Genomic DNA, 21,873 nt, shown 5'->3' with positions numbered 1-21,873 from the left:
GCTGAAGGTCACAAATTCCAAAAAGCTAGATCACAACATGGTGCGAGCCTGTGTTTGTGTCTGCGGCCTCTTACCAATGGCATCTCCTGTTTAAACTGAATTCCTGTCAGCGTATATATACTGCCTTGAAGTGAAAAACATTTTCACCTCCCATAGAAAAGATATATACAGCGACCGAAGCGTTACATGGTTGCTTGCTGCTTCCCAGTTACTCTGCTTTCCACCTTTTCCGTGCCAGTTACATCGCAGCAAGTGAGAAAGGTCCATTTAACTGTCATATACGACATTTATTATGGACTGCAGCTGTTGACAGTTATGCAACTGAGATGAAATGCATCCCCATAAAAAGCACTGGGATGAGGCCTGTGCCACCACACAGAGTCTGTCTAAATCCTCAAAATAGACTCAGGTACACCACGCAGCAACTAGGAGTGTAAGCGGAGGACTGCGATCCGAGACATTTCAACCATGTTCTATAATATTTTTAATGTATTATCCATCTACTCCAAGCAATTTCATTTCCTCATCTCTGGAGCCGTCTAGGCACTTTGACAAGGAAACAGCAGATGCAGCATGTTTCTCATTTTGCTGTTTTCCCTCAGAGAAACTTAGGAAATTGCATTTTTTAAATGCTGAGTTACAGCTTGTTTAGACCAAATACTAACTTTGCACCATGATATGGTCTTTTATTTAAATTTACACTTTCTTTTTTTATGCTGAGATTTTGGCAGGGGCTTTGTGGACACGGCAGTACAGATGTATGGTCACGTAAGAGCAGCTTTATAGTTGCACATGAACTTTTTAGTGTTTTAACTTCATAATGTCCCCTTGCATTCCGGCTTTTCACAGTGTGTTAAGTAGAATAAATATGTGTATTTGCAAGCGCATCTCTTTCGGTTGCTTGTTCAAATAAAAAGCTGGCACAAGTTAGCATCTGCCACTGGTACAATTGGGCCTGTGTCCCTGCTGTTTCTTACGCACGTTTTCAGTGCCCCAGTCCAGCAAGGCACAGTGTGCTCCCCCAAAATAGCTCGCCTTATACCAGTCGGAGTCTGCCCATCTGGAGAAGTATGACAGAGCAGTGTGTATCTATCTGTATGCTAGAGAAAATCTTTCATTACATTTGGAAAGGTCAAATACAAGATTCAACAACACTCGTAAAGTCAACAAAGCCGACCTGTAGCTCTAGGTCTTATTTTTACACGTTGGCTGATTTTTTTCCCAAAACATTGCTATTCTAAGCATTTCAAAATCAGAGGCCACATTGTTATTGATTACTGTTTGTGTGCGTGTAGCACCAAGGACCGACTCTACCGAGCTGGACAAACACGGGCAGTGTGAGAGCAGGCATGGAAAAACTTGGCAGTTGCTTATGGCAAGAGGCTGATCTGGATGCAAAACAGACATGGTTTTATAGCCTATTTTCTCTCTACCACATCTCTGTAACACCATAATGAGCACCACTGTCATACTAAATTCCTGCTGTGAGGCAGAAAGGTGTCAAAGCAGAGAAGCCCCCGCCACAGTCCCCCAGTCCTGCGTCTGCCAGGAGGTGTAGCGAGTACGAGCCTCCAGGACTCTGCCCCACAGCTCTTTATCCTACCACCCCTCCTGTCCCCTTGGGAGGAATGAAACTGGCTCTAATGTCTGAGATGTCCTGGGGTTAGATCTCAACACAGGGCAGAAAGACTCTCCCCGCCTCAAAAAATTTACAGTCCAAGAAAAAATCTCAAGGGCAATACAGGCACCGCACTCTCCTTCGGCTTACAGCTCTATTTACTTTCCCCCATCTTTACTTTTCATTTTTGTTTTTTTATCTTGTCTTTGTCTTTGCTTGACTAATAACATCATCCACTTGTCCTATAGTAAATACATCTTCCTTACTTGCATGTAACGTGGTTTTGTGAATGGTGTATCTAGATTGCTACAAAATAAAATCAAAACAAAGTCACTGTTGCCCTTTAATATCAATAGACTCTTAAATTGGTTTCTTTCATGCTTTCATGCTCTGTTTTTATTAGATTTTTAAGTCGCTGTGTTCTTATTAAGATTACAGGATGTTGCAACTAATGGAAATAAGCCATTGCAACAACTTTGACATTACTAGTCAGGAACAGTTCACATTTCATAAACCGGTTTTATGGGAGCCTGTAATTATACATTCGTAAGAAAACATGAACTATACACAGTTTGTACGCTTTTCAATTTTCAGCCAGAAAATTTTAGTGTAGAATGTAGATCATTTTCAAAGGGAAGAATGTGGTATATTGAACCAAGATACTGTGTTACACTGAAAGAGATTAACTATATACACAGAACAGAACAAGTGCAAGTGAAACCTTTCTTGAACAAAATGTGATGGTGCAAATTTTATCATTTTGCCGTAAAGAGCCTGATTCCTCCACAGAGATGGAGGTGTGTAATCACTGACAGACATAAAAGTGATCAAGGTCATAAAATGCAGCTGAGGTTATGATACTTCTCCTCACCTTATCACGTGAAGTGATTTCAAGTCACTTTTAACCTTTGGTTAGGTTGTAGATAGGGCTTTATCAAGCCTGCACATGCGTGTAACAAATTAGACTTTAGCTTATTATCACTATTACTCTATCTGGCTTTGCTCAATTAGGTGTGTTAAGCCCTTCTCAAATGGGATTAAGCACCTCATTTTTTACTACCGTGAACTCACCGACAGCTGGGCCAGGAAGAGAGAAAAGGTACCATTGCATGTGACAAGGGGCCTTCATCCCGCAGCGCACCGGGAAGGGATGCTGCGAGTGTTGGGAACGGCACACCAAAGCCACTCGTTTCCTGGAAGAATCTTGGTACTGTGGAGCAAAAGTCATGAGCTCACCACCAAAAATCAAGGCGGGGCGGGGGGGGGGGCATTTTTGTATTCTCTTGAAGTCTGTAGCTGTCCAAAAGTTTGAAAGCTTGCGGGGTTATTTTGTGTTACCTGTCCTCTCTACCGAAGCTGTCTGCAGAAAGAACTCTCTGACTTCCTGGCTTTTTGATCACAACGCTTGATTATTTCTAATTTGCTGTCTGTGGGAGGCCAAGGATTAGCACAGAATTTGGTGTTGCAAACTCAGGTCTTCCAGCTGCCTGACTGCGGTATTACGTACTAGATGACTGCAATATTACATACATGTAATAGCAGACGTGTTATTCTCATGGAAGGGGTCACAACAGGTTAAAACATGAGGGGCAAGACAGCTTTCAGAGAGCGAGCTGGCTGCGCACACGCGGTTGCTTGGGACAACAGGATGGTGATAGATGGGTCATCCTCCTCCATCGTTGTATGCCTGGCTCCAACCTGGAGCTCCAACCACCTCCAACGCTACGTGCCGGGCCCCTCCACCGTCCCGCTGTCCTCCCACAGTTCACAACACCCCTCTCTCACAGCAATGAAGCAAAACGTCTCTCTCCTTCTCCAGAGGGGAGGGAGCCGAGGTGCCGCGCTCATTTTGCACCCCTGGCAAGGCATAGCCTCTTGACGGGGTCCTGAGCACCCTGCCACCCACCCTCTCCAACACTCAGTGCTGGAATCGTCTGGCTGAGCAAGTAAGGAACAGTTTTACTTCTTTCCGTGCTGGATGACCTGGACTTTGTGGACAAGGTGATGGCCTGATCAGTGAACTGGGGTTTGACCTCTACCTTGGGTTTCGGTCCCTCCAATGAGATGGGAAAAGATGTTAGCCAGGGGAGAGAGACAGAGTCCCTTCCCATACACAGCAATGTTTCCCGGCCTCCCGAAACTTCCCATCGAGCCTTCCCAGCCACCTATCCTCGTTCTGGGCAGGTGGTCTACCTCTCCTGCTAAACTGGAGGTTGCTGCTCCTGAGGATGAAGACAGTCTGAGTCACTTTTGTCCTTATCTGTGGGAAGGCAAAACTCAAGTTTGTCTATGTTACTGAAAAGCCTTGTGCTGCCTCTATATAGAAAATCCACACATTAGAAATATTAAGAAGGAAATTAGGAAATTAACACGTTAGACATATTAAGAAGCAAGAAGCGTAACAGTGAGTTTTCTTCAGCAACGCACTTTCTGAAGAAAAAAAGGTCAGTGCTTTGCCAGACAGACAGACACACTGTCTGTGCAGTTACCCACTGGGTAGAGTGCAATGCTGGTCTTAAATCTTTATGTTCAGCACAGCACGCTGCATGTGGGTGAGCCGTTCTCCTTTACGGGTGAGCTTCTCTCTTTTGGGGAGCTAATGTGTCAAAAAGAGCTATTTCTTCCTTCTCTCCTTCTGCCTAAAGTGTCGAGCAGCACCACGCTGGAGGAAACTCTGTGATTAAACCAAAGAAGTAATTCAGCAATGTCTGGCCACATTATCTGCTTTTATTTGCTGGCAGTCTCTGCTAGCGGTGTAGAACCTGGCACGGGAAGGGTTGACTTGCTGTTGAGTCTGGCTAAAACCACCGGCTATCTACAGGCCAGTCCTGAGCTGCTGGTTTGCAGCATTTTGATAAGGTCACAGCAGCCCCCCAGTTCCCTCCGTCTTCCCACACTCTGAGGAGGTGAGTTAACCACAGTTTACCCCATGGTTTTTTGTTTGCGTCCTTCTCTCTGTTTTCTGTGAGGATTTTTGTTTGGATCACTGATTTCTTCCACATAGAACGGAAACACTGCCAACACATCCAGCTTCCAGAAAAACAGGAAGACCCAGAGGAAGCTTTCAAGCAATCTAAAAACACCGGGAAGAAGCAGCATTTAAAAAATTAACATTAACATTTTTAAAGAGAATTCTAGTAGGTGCTATGCTTTAAAAAAACCCCCACAACTGTTAATCACTACTTAACAAAATTAAGATTTGAATTGCTTTTTTAACATCCAAACTCTTAAAGTTTTATTTTTTCCTCAGGAAAAAAACCCACCAGAGGAACACTTTGTGAAATATTCAGTGCATGTGATGAAAGAGCTTAGTGATACCTGAGGCCTACACCAACGGCCCTAGGATGAACCTCAGCGGAGTACCTTTTTCCTGTAGTATTTGTGTAATAGATACTGAATGGCAGGAATGCCTGTGACTGCCTGCCTGCAACTGCCTGCCTGCCTGCAACAGTTACTGTTCTGGAACAGATTTCAACACACAGTAAATGAAGCGACCGATTCAAGATTATGCCATAATAGCTATGCCATAAAAATCTATAAAAATAAATATTTTGTTCCTGAAATACCAAATCCTTTACTAAAGGCTTACATCTCAAAAACCACAAAGAGCTATCTGCCTGCGAAAGCCCACAGTAAATATGGACAGCTTACGGATGAGCACAAGATTTAAACTCTGGAAAAAATGGTGACATTAAATCCTTTAAAATATGATGCAATAGTCTCCAATAGAGGTAGATGAATCAATAAGTGGAAAATATTTATTTTGGGGTCAAATGTAGCTCTTTCACCCGATCATAAGTTTCCTGTGAACAGTTTAATTCATGGTTTTTTGCAAACTGTAGCTTGCTAGTGAATTGTCCATGCTGACTATTCACATATCAATATTGGAGTTGTGTGGCTGAGCAAATAAGCAACAGTTTTATTTCTTACCACCTTGGATGACCTTGTGGACAAGGTGATGGCCTAATCAGTGAACTGGGATAATGTTACTCTCAAGGAGACAGTGGCAGGTGGAGGGATAGAGACAGGAGAGAACATATGGTGATTTTTAGGAAACTTAAATTTTTGCTTTTAAATACAAGTAGAATGTTCTGTCTCTTCACCTGTAATTTAGAAATAATTTTTCCCATCCTTTGATTTATTTTTTTTAATTAAGATATTTGTTTGTGCCTGGAAGAAGCAAAGGGAGTGTGGCATTTCTGTTACGTGACTGAGGAGCTGCAGAAGGGACAAAGCCTCTTAACGCCCCAGCTCCACGGAAAAATGTCAGAGAGGCATCATTTTGTGGCAAGGAGAAAAAAGAAAGGGTTTTTATCTTAGCAACTTTTACTGAGTTCCTCAGATTTCATCTGAATTTTGCAGTGTTGGCAAGAATGTGTCCATACCCGTCTCGAACTTTTCTCTTGACTCTCCCTCAGATTCATCTCATTGTGTGTATTACTGACAACTCTGACTGTCCTCCAGAAGTACTGGAAATAATGCAAGAGAAAAAGAAAAATCTCCCTAAATTGTGAACCTGATCATTGATGCCACTTGTAAAATTACATGTAATTGTCCCTTCCTCCCCTTTTTTCTGGACTTGGCCTGAGACATCCCGAAAAAGCAGCTGTGACTCCGCTGTCCTCCTGCCATCCTGTTTCTCTTACACGTGTTTACATCGTCTCGGACACTGGCTGACCTTGGGGACAGGCGTTTCTCTTCCCCTACCAGTGGGACCACACGTTCCTTAACCTGCCAGCTCCGACCTGATTTTTTTCTTTCCGGTTTGAGGAGTACAGAAACGTTTGGAAAATGTAATTGAAGCTCAGGCAATATGGTATGTTCCACTCGCTTAGCTGAGACAGTCTGCTTTGCTCCACTACAGTGCACTGCTGACAAGATAATAGTTCTTGCCAGAAAAGATCAGATTGAGCCTGAAAGAGTTCAGATCTACAAAAAAGATTCTTCTGATGGAGGCAGAGTCCAGTGTGAAAACTCTTAAAATAAAACAAAATAAAACAATTAAAATCTTGCAAAGAAAAAAAATCCATGTTCCCCTGTTTGGAAAGGCAGAAAAGAATTACACCTTCCTGGTTTGTATTTTGGGGATTTTAAATGCTATAGTGATCCTAGATATTATGGTAGAGATTGATAAAATAACAATAATGGTAGAAACACATTTAAATCTCTTTAGCTTCAGGCTCTGGAAGTCTCAAGCCAAAGCACTAAAGGTTTTATGAATAACTACAGAAAGACTACATCTCTCCTGTGTGCTTTGCCTGGGCGAGACTGTCCTGTCTTCAGTACAAAGCATTTGACTCTGGCTCTCAGATCTTTTAATCCAATTTGTAAATTCATTAGACCTCCCATCCCTGCTATCGATATAGGCTGAAGATTTTCAAAATTCTCAAAACCACTCAACTGAAATAATAAATAAATAAATAAAATCCCCATTCAGGACGGGCCTTCACGTCCGAGAATATGGTTGCTTTTCTCACTCACATGCTAAGGTTTCATCTTACCTAACTTTAGATGTCACAAGCATGGCCGTCTTGTGACACAACATGTCTGAGCTAGTTGTCTAGATTCTTTTTTACAGTCAACGGAGATAAACAAGCACTTAAATGTGTCGTAGTTGCCTCTATCCTGCCGCTAACTATAAAGAAGGCGTAGATGAGTAGCGCATATGCAAACCGCCGCACTGTAGGCGACTACAGCGAGATGAATCCCAGCCCAGGTGACTTGCACTGCTAGTTGGCTTAACGTAATAGGACTGCCTACATACACAGCCTGCGGCTGCCGGCGAGCGTCAGGACTATCCCTGAAACTGCCCTTACTCCAGCAGAAAGTATTAGTGTTGTGAAAGGCTTGCATTTCTTATTCTTCCAGCAAGATAAAAGATAAGGAAATGTGGCTGGCTGAAAAGCAACTGCTTAGAATGGGGGCTTAGCATTTCTGATGGAGGCATCCTGAAGTCTGCAGAGAAGATAATTTGTAGTGGTGCTGATTTCGCTGCAAAGTGCCAGGTCCCAAACAATGTGAGTTTGGGCCCTAATGTGTCACCCTCTAGTCCGAGAACATGTTAGAAAGGCACCTTCTTGCTGTCGTCTCTGCCTTGTGATGGTAGGTCCTTTTTTCACAACGTTCGGGGCCCTTTGTGCATTCATTCGATGGACCTCTCCTCAAAACCATCTTTTTTTTTTTACTGCCTAATTTCCCTGGTTTTGACCGTATGTTCGCTGGGTATCAAAAATATTCCAAGACATCTGGTGACTTTAATTTTTGGTTTCAATTATTTTAATAATTTAAATTTGGGAGCACCGCAGCACAGTTCTTGGATTAATCTGTTAGGGGGAGACAGGAGCTTTAGCTAAACACATCTTAACCCTGCCTGGCATTCAGACACGTTTCCTTCTTTCTTCAGATACTTCTAGGTAATCTTTTGATTTCCCTACTTTGTTTTCAAAATACCAGTTGCAAGGACTTAAGCGTGGAGATTAGAACAAAGGTAGGTAAGAAAAAGCAGAATAGCCAGTTGACATAACTTCTTATTATACTTGCATCGTAAGCTGAATTATTGAAATTGTTGTGTGAAAAGGCTCTCTAACCAAAATATTCTCTGACTGGAGCTTGCTTTTTTATGCTGTAACAGAAACCACCAGCCTGCAATGTCCTCATATTTGCTGCCTCTTAGCCTTTACTTGCTCACCGGTATTCTACACTGCAATAAATTTATCTTTTGGGAGGTGTTCAAGACATCTTCCACCTTGTGTTTTTTAAGGACAAGCAGCTTGGGTGATGCTTTCTTGACTATGCATAGCACTGGAGTCTTGGTCTCTTATATGACCACGCGTTAGTTTTTCTCCTGAAAACATGGTCCTCTCTACAGTAATTCTTATTTCTATGACAAGACCAAACCAAACATGTCTGAACTGTTAAGTTTCCATTGTGCTGAACTTGTAAAATGCTTCCTATGATAGAAAAAGTCCACGCATTTTCAGTACATGAGGATAGGTGCAAAGGTATTGTCCCTACGGAGGGAAAATCTTGCTGATTAATTTTTGAACAGCAGAGACCTGAGGAAGTTTCTGCATGGCTGGCCAACCAGCCAGCCTGCTCCTTCTTCCTTGCCTAGTCTAGAAAGAAAAGGGAAATTCCCTTGCATTAAGTAAGGTAGTCAACTGATCCCCTGGCAAAAAAACAGAGGACAAACATTTACTAGTGAATTTCCACTCCAGAAGTGGGACAGAGAGTTTTCTACAAAAATCACAAAGGAACTCTTAATGTATTACACCAACACAGAATTGAAAACTGGTCCTTTTTTGTACGAGTTCTGCAGTATACCCTTGCCTTTATTTGCCTACATCAATATTAAAAGGAATAATGGAAAAGAGGCAAGAGGCAGCTGAACAACCAGTAAACAACCCTAAAGTGTGTGGACATACAGTCATCTCATTTAATTATGCCTGGTTTGTATTACTTTCCTCAATTGCTTTGCCAAATAATATAAATAACTACAATCTGAAAGCAACAGTAGATAACATCATCCACAAACTGACCAAAATAACTCTGTAGATTAGATTTACCTGGGAATAATTTTGAAATGAAAAGGGAAATATCTGAGATGAAAACAAATGTCTAAATGCAGCTTTTTCAAGCTTAAAAGAACCTGTCTCTTTGCACTGATTCATTGTTGCGTAAATACTTAAAGATGGGTTGGGATATAGTTTGATATGCAAAATTTTTTGTTAAATTAATTTTTATTAGGTTTTTTATTAGAGTGTTAAGTCTCTTGTGTCATAATGAAGCACAACGTTTGTTTTCAAATGTAAGCAAAAGACATAGAAGAGTTTAGGGATCACTGTCAGGAGCCACAGCTGACTGTGACTGCAATGTGAAAGTACAGGGGAATGCATAGGTTTTCAAACTATAAGTATAATAAAAAGTTGGGAGCTGTAGTGAGCACTGTCTCATTATGCGAGTCCAGAATTTCTAAACTATTTGCATGAGAAATTAGCATCGTTTATATTTTTAAAAACAAGCCCATTTGAATTTAATCTCCTCTTCTATCAGCTCCTGTTTCCTCTGTCAAGGCGGCTTGGCAGGCAAACCGGAGGCAAATGGATTTCCACACGACCTGCTTTATCTGGCGAGATACATAAAAAGTCCACTCCAAAATTTTGGAGAACCCATTTAAAACACTTTGGAACACACTCGCAGAAGAAGACAAAGTCAATGGAGGAACCAAGGCGTCTTGCACGTGCTCGTGGAAGGGGAGGTGGTAACTGAGATGAAACCACCGCCGGAGGAGCCCGAACTCCAGCGCAGCGAGCTGGAAGGTGCCACAAGCACCGTGATCGTGCTCGTAGTCATCACACAGCAGGGCATGGCGTCACCTTGCTGGGCAAAGTGCATTTTATTCAGCGTTTTGTGTACTGCCTGGTTGGTCGCGGTATGCGATCACAGAACGGGTACTGTTTTGAACGGCAATGGCTATGCGGGATTCCTAAAACGACGACACGTGCAACAGTGCGGTAGCTGGGTCTGAAGTGGTTTTGGTGCTGTAGGCAGTGAGGATGGATCCCTTCTGAGCTCCCTTCTCTAGGTGCTCTCCTGGACACATCATCTTCTTGGCTGCTGGCAGCTGCCAATTGCAAGCTCCTTTTTAAAAATGGGGGAAAAAAGCCCTCAGTAACCCAACCGGCTGCAAAACGGCTGAGGGACGTTGATTTCTCGCTGCTAGTAAAAAAAACCAAAACCAATAAAAAGAGGGTCTAAAGCAAGGGAACCTTGTTTGAAAAATAAGGTGGCAATTCCTCACGAACACTGGCTGTTTGCAAAGCAAAAGCGCGAGATTGATCCTAGTGGGCACAATGAGAGCTCTGCAGCTTTTTAGGCCATCGCTGATACACTGGCAAGGCAAAGAAAATCCTTTTTCCTCCAGGATTGGCCCTGTACAGAAACACAAAAGACCTCCGTAGTGCAATTAATTGAGCTCAAAGAACCTTTATCCTCTGGGCTTCCTGAGTAACAGCATTCTTGTACAGAAATAACCTGCGGGGACAAAGCGAGGGGAGAGGGTGGTCGTGTCCTGACGTAGGGTTACAGCAGTCCCGCAAACAGTCACTACCCCGGGGGGTAGTCGGTACTTCCAAGCACAAGCCATATTGCAGGAGAATTTCGAAATGGAGAACGCTTAATGTTGTTTAAACTTTCAGAACAAAACTGTAGCAGGCAAACTAGCTGAAACATTCATTCTTTACAGAGGTCTTTGTGGCTTTTATCCTAATTGCGGGAAATTATGCCCTAGCCTTATTTAGCTGAGTGTAAGGATTTTACTACCTGGAGAAACTGTCTGGCCTAATTATTTCAGTTGTGCCCACTAACCTCTCTCATAGACAGTTTTACAGCTGTAAATATGCAGATGTTAAAGAGTCAGGCCTAAATATCGTGCTCTTTATGCATTTCCTTAGTGTTCTTAATTGCTTTGGTTTACCCTAATACAGGGTATCTAAATTATGAACTGCAGAGCATTGCTGGTTATGCACAGACATCCACGGTATCAATAGTCTTGGTTTTACTAGCTGTTCACTTATTTGGGGAGAGAGGTACGGCTACATGCAGCCCTCTCTCGAGACGATGAGTGAAACCGGCGGTGGAACTGTGAATGGGCGACTCAAACGTCGAGAGCAGAAAAGGAAATCCATTGCCATGACTGGACAGGGAGCAGTCCATCAGACAACACCTTGACTAGTCATTTGGAAATCTTTCTTTGCTGTCTTATATTTTCTGCAATTCAACAATCCAATGAATCATTTTTATGTCCTGTGTTGGCGCTTGTGATTAGGCTCAACAACAAGGTACGGTCTAAAAGGCAGTTTTTATTACTTGTTACTTATCACTATTCTTGACATTAACTCCTTTTCCCTAACCTATGATTTATCGTTAGATGGCAGGGATGACACACCCCCCCCCCCCAAATTTGTCTCTGGATAGGTGTTTTCAAGAAAATGGATTGACAAACTAATGTATGACAAATATATAAAAACTAATGCTGGACTCCAGGCTAACACTGGTTTCAGCGTGTTTTAAAATACAAATGTAATGTTTTGAAATTTGACCTCAGGGACAATTTTGTGTCTTTGGACCAGATAACCTGGTTGGTTGGTGCCTCCATAGAGTCTGCTTAAGCCAAAAAGGCTCTGGCTTTCTTTGATTAGCCCTCAAGACATGGGTTAATTAGTGGAATTCAAATGAACCATTGGATCATGCTACAACACCCTAATGCCAATGGCATTTTTAGTAAGTTCACACTGATTCTACATGTTCTTGCGCTGACGATACTAAATTGCCTCCAGGTTTCTAAAGGAAACTAGAAAATTTTGTGGTCTTATCTGGCACTTGGATAATCTCAGATGCTGAGACTCTTAAACAGCAGCATTAGTGGTTTAAACAAAAGAGCTATACTGAAACCCAGCTTGAAATCTAAACCCAGCAGTACAATTTCATGTTCAAGTTCATGCTTACATGTCCAAGTTCATGTGTGCTTCATCGCATGCATCAAATCACTTTTTTACTCCTTCCAATAGCCCCACTGAGGCAGCTGAAATGGTGATGTGCAGAAATGTACGTGAGGATGGTTTGGATGCTAGGATTTGCACACTTTTAATATTGATAAAGGCCAACATTCACTGTTTTTCTGGTTTCAAATGTTTTTGGCAAACTATCTTCTTCTTTGATGATCTTTCTTTTAGTGCTTAATAGTGCTTTACCTGTCATAATTATTGTGAAAAATTTATGGTGAAATTGATGCACTGATTTTAATGCCTCTAGGCTTTCACCTTTATTTTTCCTGTTATTTCTGCAAATGCCCCTGTTGGAACGCTACGACCGCTACTTTGTAACTTTTTAAATGCAATATACCTTGAGGAATCGCAGCATCGCAGTGCTCCCTTCAACAACGGCACACTAGGGGGACTATTTCTCTGCAGTGGAAGAGCACCGGTACTAACCACCACCACACCAGTCCCATCCCAGAAGCCTGCAGTTAAGTAATCTGTGAAAAAATATATATATATATATGTATGTATTTATTTGGAGATCTTTTCTGACAAAGTGGAAGAGACAGAGCACCAACAGCGGAGATGTTGAATGAGTTTAGTCTTTCTCTTTTAATTGAATAGTGTTTAGGCTTGCCCTGCGTATCAATCCCCTTTATTTTTTGTTTACTTTGGGGTTATTTATCTGTGCGCAGACACACCAGAAAGCCCTACCCCGACGGGCTCACCGCCCGGCCCTCAGCCAGGAGGGAAAGGGGGGAGTGGGGTGGGAAAAGGCACCGGCGCTGCCTCCATCCCCGGTGCCAGCGGCGGTGTGCCGGCTGAGGGCGATCCCCACCGCCTCCCGGCAGCAGGAGCGGAGGCGGCGACCGCCTCGCTCCGGGGAGGTGCCGCCGCCTCCGGCGGGGCCCGCTCGGGGGCCGCCCCGCTACCGCCCCGGCTCTGGGGGCTGCGGCTCTTTTCCAGGGAAGCGGAGCTAGGACTAGCTTCGCAGCCCACCGACACGCCGCTTAAAAATAATAATAGTATCACAAACGCCGCAGATCAATAAGCAGGCACGAGCAGGCGAAACTTGGTTATTATTTTTTAATGTGGGTTTGTTTGGTTTTTTTTTCAGTGGCTTTTCGGTAGGGAACGGTGCTGTGGAGCGGAGGGGGCGAGTCTGCAGCGGGTGGGCGCTGCTCGTTTCAGGGGCGATTCAAAATCTTTTCGACGCTTCCACCCTAATGAATCCATCCCGGCTGTCGCAGGCCCGGCCCCCCCATTGCAGCTTCTTACCAGGCAAGAGCTATTTCCCCCCCCCCCTCCATTCCGGGGACTGGCTCCGGGCAGGACGGCAGCTGGCGTTTCGCCTTTCTGCGCTCACACCCCAACTTTTTAAACGTTTTTTTGTTGTGCTGTTGGGGTTTTTTTTTGCTAAGGCAGCTTCAGACTCGCTAAGAGTAAGAGTTAACTTTTGCCGAGTTGTTTCCAACGCAGTTTTTATAGTGATTTTTGGTGTTTTCCTCCCCCCACCCCATCTCTAAGGAACGATTTTGCGGTGGGGTTTCAAAGAACCACCATTTCAGCCGCGATTCTTCGATACCTGTTTATTCAAAATCGCCACCCGCTCCGCAGCCCCGTTCGTCGGAACCGAAGAGAAACCGACCCACTCCCCCTCCCCGCCCCGTGGCCGGGGGGGGTTCGGAGCGGCGGCGGGCCGGGGTCCGTCCCTCACCCCCTTTTTTCTCTTCCGCCGGGCAAACGGCGGGCCCGTCCCCTCCCCGCGCCGTCCCCGCCGGCCGCGCCGCCGCAGTCCCCGCCGCCTACAGCTCCCAGGATCCCTCTGGGAGGGAGGCCGCCGTCCCCTCCTCCCCTCCCCTCTCCCTTCCCGGCCCTTGTTGTTTGAAAAGGCTCCGGAGGAGTTTCGGGGGGGAGCCGCCGCCGCCGCCGTGCCGCGGCTCCTCGGCTCGGGGCGGCGCTGAGGGCGGGGGCGGGCGGAGCCGGGAGGTGCCGCCGTCGTCCCTCGGCCCGGCGCTGTGGAGAAAAGTGGGCTGAGGAGGACGGGGAGTGGGGGGGGGTGGAGTGGAGGGAACACGACGCCGTGAATACCAGGGTAAACCCCTCCCACGCTCGCCGGGAGGGAGAGGACCCAGCCCCGGGGCTAGACCCAGCCGCTCCCCCCCCCCCTCCGCCGGAGAGTGAAGGCGAGAGGAGGCAGGAGCGCTTGGCCGATCCCCTCCTCCCGGCGCAGGGGGAGGAGGAAGAGGGAAGAAGGAGGGAGGCTCGGGGAGCCGCGGCTGGCCGGCGGCGCTGAGCTCGGCCCGGCGGCGGGGCGAGGCGAAGCGAGGGGAGGGGAGGAAGGGAGGGAAGCCCCCCGCGGCCCTTCCCCGGCGGGAGGGTCCCGGCGGCGCGGGGGGAGGCGGTGCCAGCGACGCGGGGCGGCGGCTGGATCCTGCCCTGGGACGCCGGAGCCGAAGTTGCGGCGGGGCGGCGGCCGCCCCTTGTCGTCTTCTCCCGATGTTCGTGTGACTCGGCGGCGGCGAGGAGGAAGGGGGGAACCTCCCGCCTCAGCCCCGCTCGCCGCTCCGCTCCGGCTGGTTGTTGTGCGTGAGAGACAGACACACACACACCGCTTCCCCCCCACCCCGTCCCTCCCCTTCCCTCGCCCCGCAGCCCCGGGAGGCCGGAGCGGGGCGCGGTGCTGCCGCCGCGTCTCGGGGTTCCCTCGGCCCGGCCCGGGCGCCGCTGCTGCCGGAGGAGGAGAAGGACTGCCCCGGCGGGCAGGCGGCCCAGCCATGAGCGGCGGCGAGGTGGTCTGCTCGGGCTGGCTCCGAAAGTCCCCACCGGAGAAGAAGTTGAAACGCTACGTGAGTGCCCTCTTCCATTCGCGCTCCGCGCTCCCCTTCCCTTTCCCCCTTCTCCCCCGCCGGGGCTCGCCGCTCGCCTCCCGCTCCGGCCCGGCCCGGCTCGGCCTCCCCGCGCGGTCCCTCCCGGCCGGGCCCGGCGGCGCGGACGAGCCGCCCTCCCGGCCGCCTCCCCGTTTCGGCCGGGACTGCTGCCCGGCACGTCCCGCGGGGCTTCCCGACCCACTTTTTAAATTATTTTTTTTAAATTCTTTTTCCTCTTTTCTTTTTGTCCGCTCCCCCCCCCCAAAAAAAAAAAAAAAAAAAAAAAGGAGGGAGGGGGGCGCCGAGCGGTCAGATGTTTCTGCCCCGCTTTTATCGCCTTTCCGAGGGAGTCGGGAGAGGGAAGGGGGGCGGAGTTTTTTCCGTCTTCGCTTTGGATCCGGGCTCGGTATATATGTATTTTTAAACGTAAACACTTGCCGTGCTGGTGCCTGATGGAAGGGGAGGGCGGCGGGTGCCCCGTAACTCGGCTCGGCTCGGTTCGGCGCGGCCGGCCGAAAGTCGCTCCTGGCGGGAGAAGCAGCCGGAGCTGTTGGCCCGGAGACGGCGGGGAGCCGGGGATGCCCCGGGAGCCCTCCCCGCAGGGGCCGGGGGGGGGTTTGCCCTTGGGATTTGGAGCCCTCCGCATCGGGGAGAAGCGGCGGGGGGGTGTGTGTGTGGAGGAGGGAGTTGCAAGAAAAGTGCCTTTTCCTTACTTAAAAGTTCGTCCCGCTGTTGCTCAGAAGTAAATAACGTTAGCAGGGGCTGTAGCGGGAGCTGACACCCGAGTTCGCAGGAAAATGGAGCGCGTTTGCTGAGAGGGCAGATTTCGTGACAGGGCAGCAGCCGTGCTGGGCGCTGGGGCTCCTCGGTGCTGGCCGAGACGCTGTCAAGTCACGTAGGAGGAATGGGTGATGCCAGGAGTCATCTCGGCCGAGCCCTTTCCCATTGGCACCCGGGTCACTTCACGGCATCTGTGTAATTGGTACGAAATGTTGGGCTTTTTTTTTTTTTTTTTTTTTAAATCATCATTTAGCCAGTTAGGTGGTATTTAAGTAGAAATGGCCTTTGCAGTTGCCAGTGGGGTGGTTTTGTTTGGTTTTGGTTTTTTTTTTTTTTGAAGAAGCTAAACCTTCAGATTGGTTTGAGAATCTGTGAATGTGGGTCTTAATGTGACCACGTTATTTTCATCTGTTAGCGATTAACAACCACTTCTCGAGCTGTTGGTGTTATGGACGATTTTTTTAAATGCCAGGAAATCGGTGAAATGAGACTCTTCTTAAATTAAGAAAATAATCTTTGGTTTAGCCCATTCTCTGGTTCCCAATGGCAAAAATTCTGTTCGTCTGAAGGACGCGGGATCAGGCGTGCAAAGAGAACGTCCTGATGGGTCATGGCAGAGCTGTGCTTCCCTGCCAAATTGGACACGGGCTGTATTTTTGGCCGATCCTCTATGTGTATATTCACAGGATGCCGCTTTACCAATGTGTAAGAATTAAGAGCGGTATTAATGTTTTCAAAGTTTGAATAAATTTCCCACTCAAACTCTAAATCGTGTACAGTTACGCTGTCTGTTAATGGACAGAGGTTGTAAGCAAGAGTTTGCCCTCCTAAATCGATACCGTAAATCAGTCCCTAAATATGCTAGCTTTTTTCCACGTAGCTGCCCTTTCAGTGTATTTATAGCTCCACTTCCATACTGGAATAACATCAGAACCTTTGAGGGGAAAATCCTGACTGCAGTGTTGGTCAAGTGGTTCCCTGTCCTAAAGAAGTAATTCCCTAATTTTTGACTTGAAAGGGGCATCTGCTTTTTGAGGAGGCAGAGTATCGGAGTGATAGTACAGCAAGCTTCGATGAGCATGAGTCGGTTTAGCATCTGCATGCACTGTAGGCCGTAAGGTCGTAAGTTTAAATCTTGCACGTTGTTTTAGACTGTTTTCTGCTTGTATAAAAGAAAGGTACCCTTTAAAGGGGGGCTTAAAGTAAAATTCCTCCTGCTTGTCTATAGTGCCTGATCAGTTGTAGGCTAAAGGTTCACACTCACTTCAAAGACCTAAAAGTGACCTTGACATCACGATCGCCATCTTCGAGCAAACAAAAAGTCGACGTACTTAAGACGATGAACTTTAACTGAGTGTACTGACTGAAGTGTTGGCTTGTGCTCTCTGTAATTCTATGCTTAGACGAAGGCACGGAAGAGCTGTGTTTTTTAAAGCCATATTTTATACTGGTGATATTTCAAGAGGCTGCACCAGATGAAAAGATGGGAAAGTGATTTCTATAGGAAACTGCCTTTCTGCAATGCATACTTTTCACATATATATATGGAAAATTGTAACTTCACGCTCTATTAGTTTTTGCATGCAAGTGTTGGGGCAAACCCAGGTTACCATCTGGGAAGGGAGATAAAAAGTCTGAAATTGCAGTTAAATATGGTTTCGGTTCTTAGGAAGGGTGAAAAGGAGCACTTTGAAGCTAGTACATAGACATATGTTTCACAGGGTCTTCAATTTTTAGTTTGAAACAGTTGGACATGGTATTAAAGCTGGCTTACAATCATTTTGAGGCTAAAAAAAGAAAAAAAACCCAACCAACCCTGTCCTTCAGGTGGAAAAATCAGATTTCCTTGAATATATGGCGTAATGCCATGAATGTCTTTTCCCCCCCTTTAAAAGGAGTCCTATTTTCATGTCTTGTTCATGCATTTTTGGTATGGAAGTAACTTTCTGATGACCGTTGGCACCTGTCGTTGGTTCCCTGGAGCTGGTATTCAGAACAGTTTGTTTGCTGGAATAAACTGGTGGTTTCCAGCAGCAGATCTCTGGGGAAAATAGAAGCAACTTTTGGTGTCAGCTGGGGGTCCAAGATGAGAATGTGAATTTAGTAGAGGAGAAGGGGAAGGAAGCTGGGGCTAAATCCTGCACGGGTCTCCACAGCCTATGCTGTGGTTGCACGAGTACGTGAAAGAACTTGTTTGTGCATAGGGATGTAAGACTGCTAAATTTCACAGCTTATGCTACCCTCTGTATTGTTTTTTCCTTACTTGTTCTATTGCCTTCCACTTCGCAAACATTTATGCCCTCACCTTAACCTACTGTACTTTTTCTGCTCTGGTCCCCTTGTTTTTAAAGATGTAATTGAAAAGCCCCTTTCTCCCCATCTGTCCTTTTAAAAAGCGATAGTAAACCTTGGCTTCGTGGTTTTCTGCTACGTTGCAGTTCTGCTGTGCACGTGCCAGTTAAAATAGCTGATTCTTTGTGGTAGCAGCATAGAGGATTTTTTACTGCCATTATGCTAAGAAACCACCAGATATTTAAACACAGCTGTCCTTGGTAAAGCAAGGGAGAAAAGCTTGAGGGAATGAGAATAACTCTTCTAAATTCTCTCCTAAAACAGCTATGCTTTCGTCTGTGGGGTGGCTAGGGCTCAGTATGACAACTGGATGTGCTTTAAATCGGGATTTTAGCATTGACGGTTGGTTTATGGAACTGGTTCTACTGAGTCAGTATTCTAACTTGTCCCACTTAGAGTGGAGTAAATTTTATTTGATAAAAGGTAAAACTTCACCAAAAGCATCTCTCATGAGCTGTATTGCGAAAGGAGAAAACACTTTTTTGGGTAAGTTGGTTCAGATTTTTCTGTATCTGATGGGCTTCCCTGTAGTTACGAGAGTTCATAAGATGATTTTGAAGGTAAATTGGGAAACCTTCATTTTGATGTAATTATTACTAAAAATCCTGGGTTATTTGACTATTCCTGTTGACTGTGCATTTAATTATTTAAAAACAGAGAGTTGAAAAATGAGAAATGGGCTCGATCTTCCCAGGACATAAGGGGCACTGATATAATTCAGACAAGGCTACATATAGCATCCTCTTACTTATTCTAATGTTCTCAGTTGCAGACAGTGACTAAAAAAGTGCCAGGCTATTAAGCTAGTTATTCGATGTTTGAACTATAGGCTCAGATGGTGTAAGTACAAAAGTAATAGAAGTGGAATATTTTACCGTGGCTTTGTTTGGCAGTTGCTCTTTGGCACTAATCACGTAGGTGCTGTTTGTCTTGAGTAATACTTAAATGTGCTAAGATATGTAATGGTGTTAAGAAATGTTTTATTCAGCAGAATAGTTGTAATCTGGTAAAAGCTGCAGTGCCTGACAAAAGCCCTTTTTCTGGAAGACACCTCTTTGTGTTAAAGCTTTTTTTGTGATCTTGCATCAGCATAGTGAGCAAATTTAAGAAGCCAGTTGGTTTACAGAAAAAAAAACAAACAAGATGAGCTTGTTTGACATCATTCAGTACTGTCCCTGTAGAGCTGGGTCAAGTTAACTCAAGACAGATGAGTGTAATCAAGGAACATTATGTGACATCTAAATATTCTGAACTTGATTGTGCTTGTGCTCCTTCAGGAGTTGCTGAAGACCTTGCAGGAATTGGTGTTCGTGCAGAAACCTTTCCTTCTGGAAGGAAGTCTCTCCCTTCCCTTCTGCTATGCACTGTTTAGGAACCAGTATTTTGACTTCTGATATTTTTAAACATGGGTTAGTAAACCCTAAACCATGAATTCAAAAGCGTGACTAAACATAATGTTTTTGTTGATTATAGAAGGAAGTTGCATGGTTTTGTGTGCCGACTGAAGATGCTGAAACAATCTCGGGTATGACTTTGGGTGTATACGTACCTCTTAAGCTTGCTGTTTCGGTGTAAGTCTTGCTTGAGGAGCACGGAACTCATGGTACAAGTATTTATCATCTTTGACAGGACATTAGCAGCTGGTGTTGACTTTGCTGCCAGTGCTACAGCACTGTTAGCGCTTGACCTATGGTGTATGCTCTGAATTGACTACCAGTGGATGGCTTCAGAGGGTAAGAGCAGGTGACAGTACGTAAAACAGATTAAGAAGTCTGATATACATGTACTCAGTAAGACACATATCTTGTGCTAGTTATTCTAATTTTCATGCAGTATACCACACTGATGTACACTGTTAATTTAAATGTTTCTGAGCTTGGATGGTCAGAAAGTACCTGAACTGCTTGGAACACTTTTTTTTCTTGGTGTAGATAGGAAAGTCGGAGACTCAAGTAACAGAAATTGCCCCGTTCCTCTTGAAGTGCAGGTGAACCACTGGACATATGAAATAAGCCAGATATTCTAAAGGTGTTTGTTGATGCAAACTTTTTTTTTTAACAGCTGTTAAATAGTAACCCTTAATTTGGGACCATAATAGCTGGGAGATGAGGGAAGTAGTCAAATTCTGACTTTTTGTGATGTTCTCACTTGGATGTATAGCAGCTTACGGATACCCTTTTACTATGCTTCTGTCTTTTGGTAGGTGTGTTAATAAGATTTGGTGCAGCTAATTGCAGGGGATTACAATTCAGTGAAGAACTAACAGGGAGAAAAACAAATGAATGTCTCCCACTTTCTTGATGCTGCATAGTGGCTGCTCTTCCATGTATGCACAAAGCCTTGCAGCATTGAACATTCAGTATAAGCAACATATGTACCAGCCAGAGGAAATAATGAAGTACCATGAAGTTAACTTCCAATTACACACAGATGACATTGTTTTGGATGCCTCTTAAGTCACTTGTAAGCTGAAAGCAGCTGTGTGAAATATGAATTGGATATATTGGGAAAAGAATGTTTTTATTGGACAGTTTAGCTAAAAAAAAAAAGTATAGGCCTTGACTGTCAAAATGACCATCAATTCTGGAGGCCTTTGGTTGACCAGGTCACTCTTTCAGATGAGAGATAATCCTTGCATTTTCATTCATCTTTTCTGGTATTCAACAGTCCCTTATTCAGAGAGAGGAAAGTGAGAGACATAAAACTGTTTCCAGCATCCTTTTCTCTCTCTTTAAACTTTAAAAATCTTGGAATGATGGTTTGGACACTTCTGAGGCATGGATTTCTTTTGTCTTTTTGACATGACTTTTGAATCACATGATTAGAATCAAGTGTAATCTCTTAGGGACATTTAGAACACATTTATTTCCCATTAAATTCGGTTCATGGCTTTGACAAAAGTCTTGGCAAAAGTGAAAGGAACATCAGTGATTAAAAATGTAGTAATTTTAAGGGAGAGAGTAATTTTGGGTCTTGTGGATTGCTCTGGCTTGGGTATCTCATACTTTAGTCTTGCTGTCACTTTTTTCTAGTCAAAAAGTAGATGTCACCAAACTACATAGGGTGAAATATTTTCTTAAGAAGGGGAGTAAAACTGATGAGATGCAAGTTTTGTTTCAATATAGAGCAAATAAATGTAAAGCAAAGATATGCCTCCTTATTTTTTTCATCCCAACTGCTTTTGCAGTGTTGCAGTGACAGGCTTCTTGAGACTTTTTCAAAATGACCTTAAAATTTTACGTGCTTCAATGACTAATCATTTTATTGCCAATAGAAGCAATTTCAACTGTTGCAATTTAATTGCAGTATTTCACTAGGAGGGACAGACCTTATGTCATGCATATTACTTGAGCAAGGCAGGCAGAAAGATCAGACAGAAAGGGATAATCTTGTCAAGGCAGGTGTGTGTTGTGTACAGGTGAATATTATTAGTCCAATGTAATTTGCTGCTGTTTTAGGGACTCTAGTGTGAATTCAGCTCCTCATATGTACAAACAAGTATTTCTAAGGCAGTACTACATTTTCCTTTCTTTTTTTGGGGGGGTGGAGATGAGTGAGGGGGAATTCTGCCATCTCCAGACTGAAAATAAAGTTTTGTTTATTCTCAATTCCCCCTTTATCAATTCTTGATTAGGCTGTTGCGGTTCCTCTTTTATTAATTCTCTGGCTTGTTTACTTTAGGAAAAGCGTTCATAGTTGCACAAATAGTGTTAGC

At 44.9% G+C, this 21,873-nt stretch overlaps 1 protein-coding gene across 9 annotated transcripts in view; it reads left to right on the top strand.

The window, feature by feature from the left end:
- The window catches only part of GAB1 (GRB2 associated binding protein 1), a 145,651-nt gene that overhangs the window by 28,691 nt on the left and 95,087 nt on the right, over positions 1–21,873 (top strand). For 3 of the 9 annotated variants that reach the window (XM_075035757.1, XM_075035718.1, XM_075035727.1), the window contains exon 1: positions 14,323–15,005. The exons of 1 other annotated variant lie outside the window; for it this stretch is intronic. In XM_075035757.1, the coding sequence (XP_074891858.1) occupies positions 14,934–15,005 (72 nt within the window). In that variant the 5' untranslated portion in view covers positions 14,323–14,933. Of the gene's footprint in view, positions 1–14,002; positions 15,006–15,729; positions 16,009–21,873 lie in introns of those variants that run through there. 5 more of the 9 variants (XM_075035746.1, XM_075035708.1, XM_075035696.1 and 2 more) reach the window with 4 other exon arrangements.

The sequence above is a fragment of the Buteo buteo genome, chromosome 1, assembly GCF_964188355.1.
Source record: "Buteo buteo chromosome 1, bButBut1.hap1.1, whole genome shotgun sequence".
Classification (NCBI taxonomy): Eukaryota; Metazoa; Chordata; class Aves; order Accipitriformes; family Accipitridae; genus Buteo; species Buteo buteo.
Note: the sequence above shows the minus strand (reverse complement) of the source record. Positions and strands in the feature narration are given on the sequence as shown.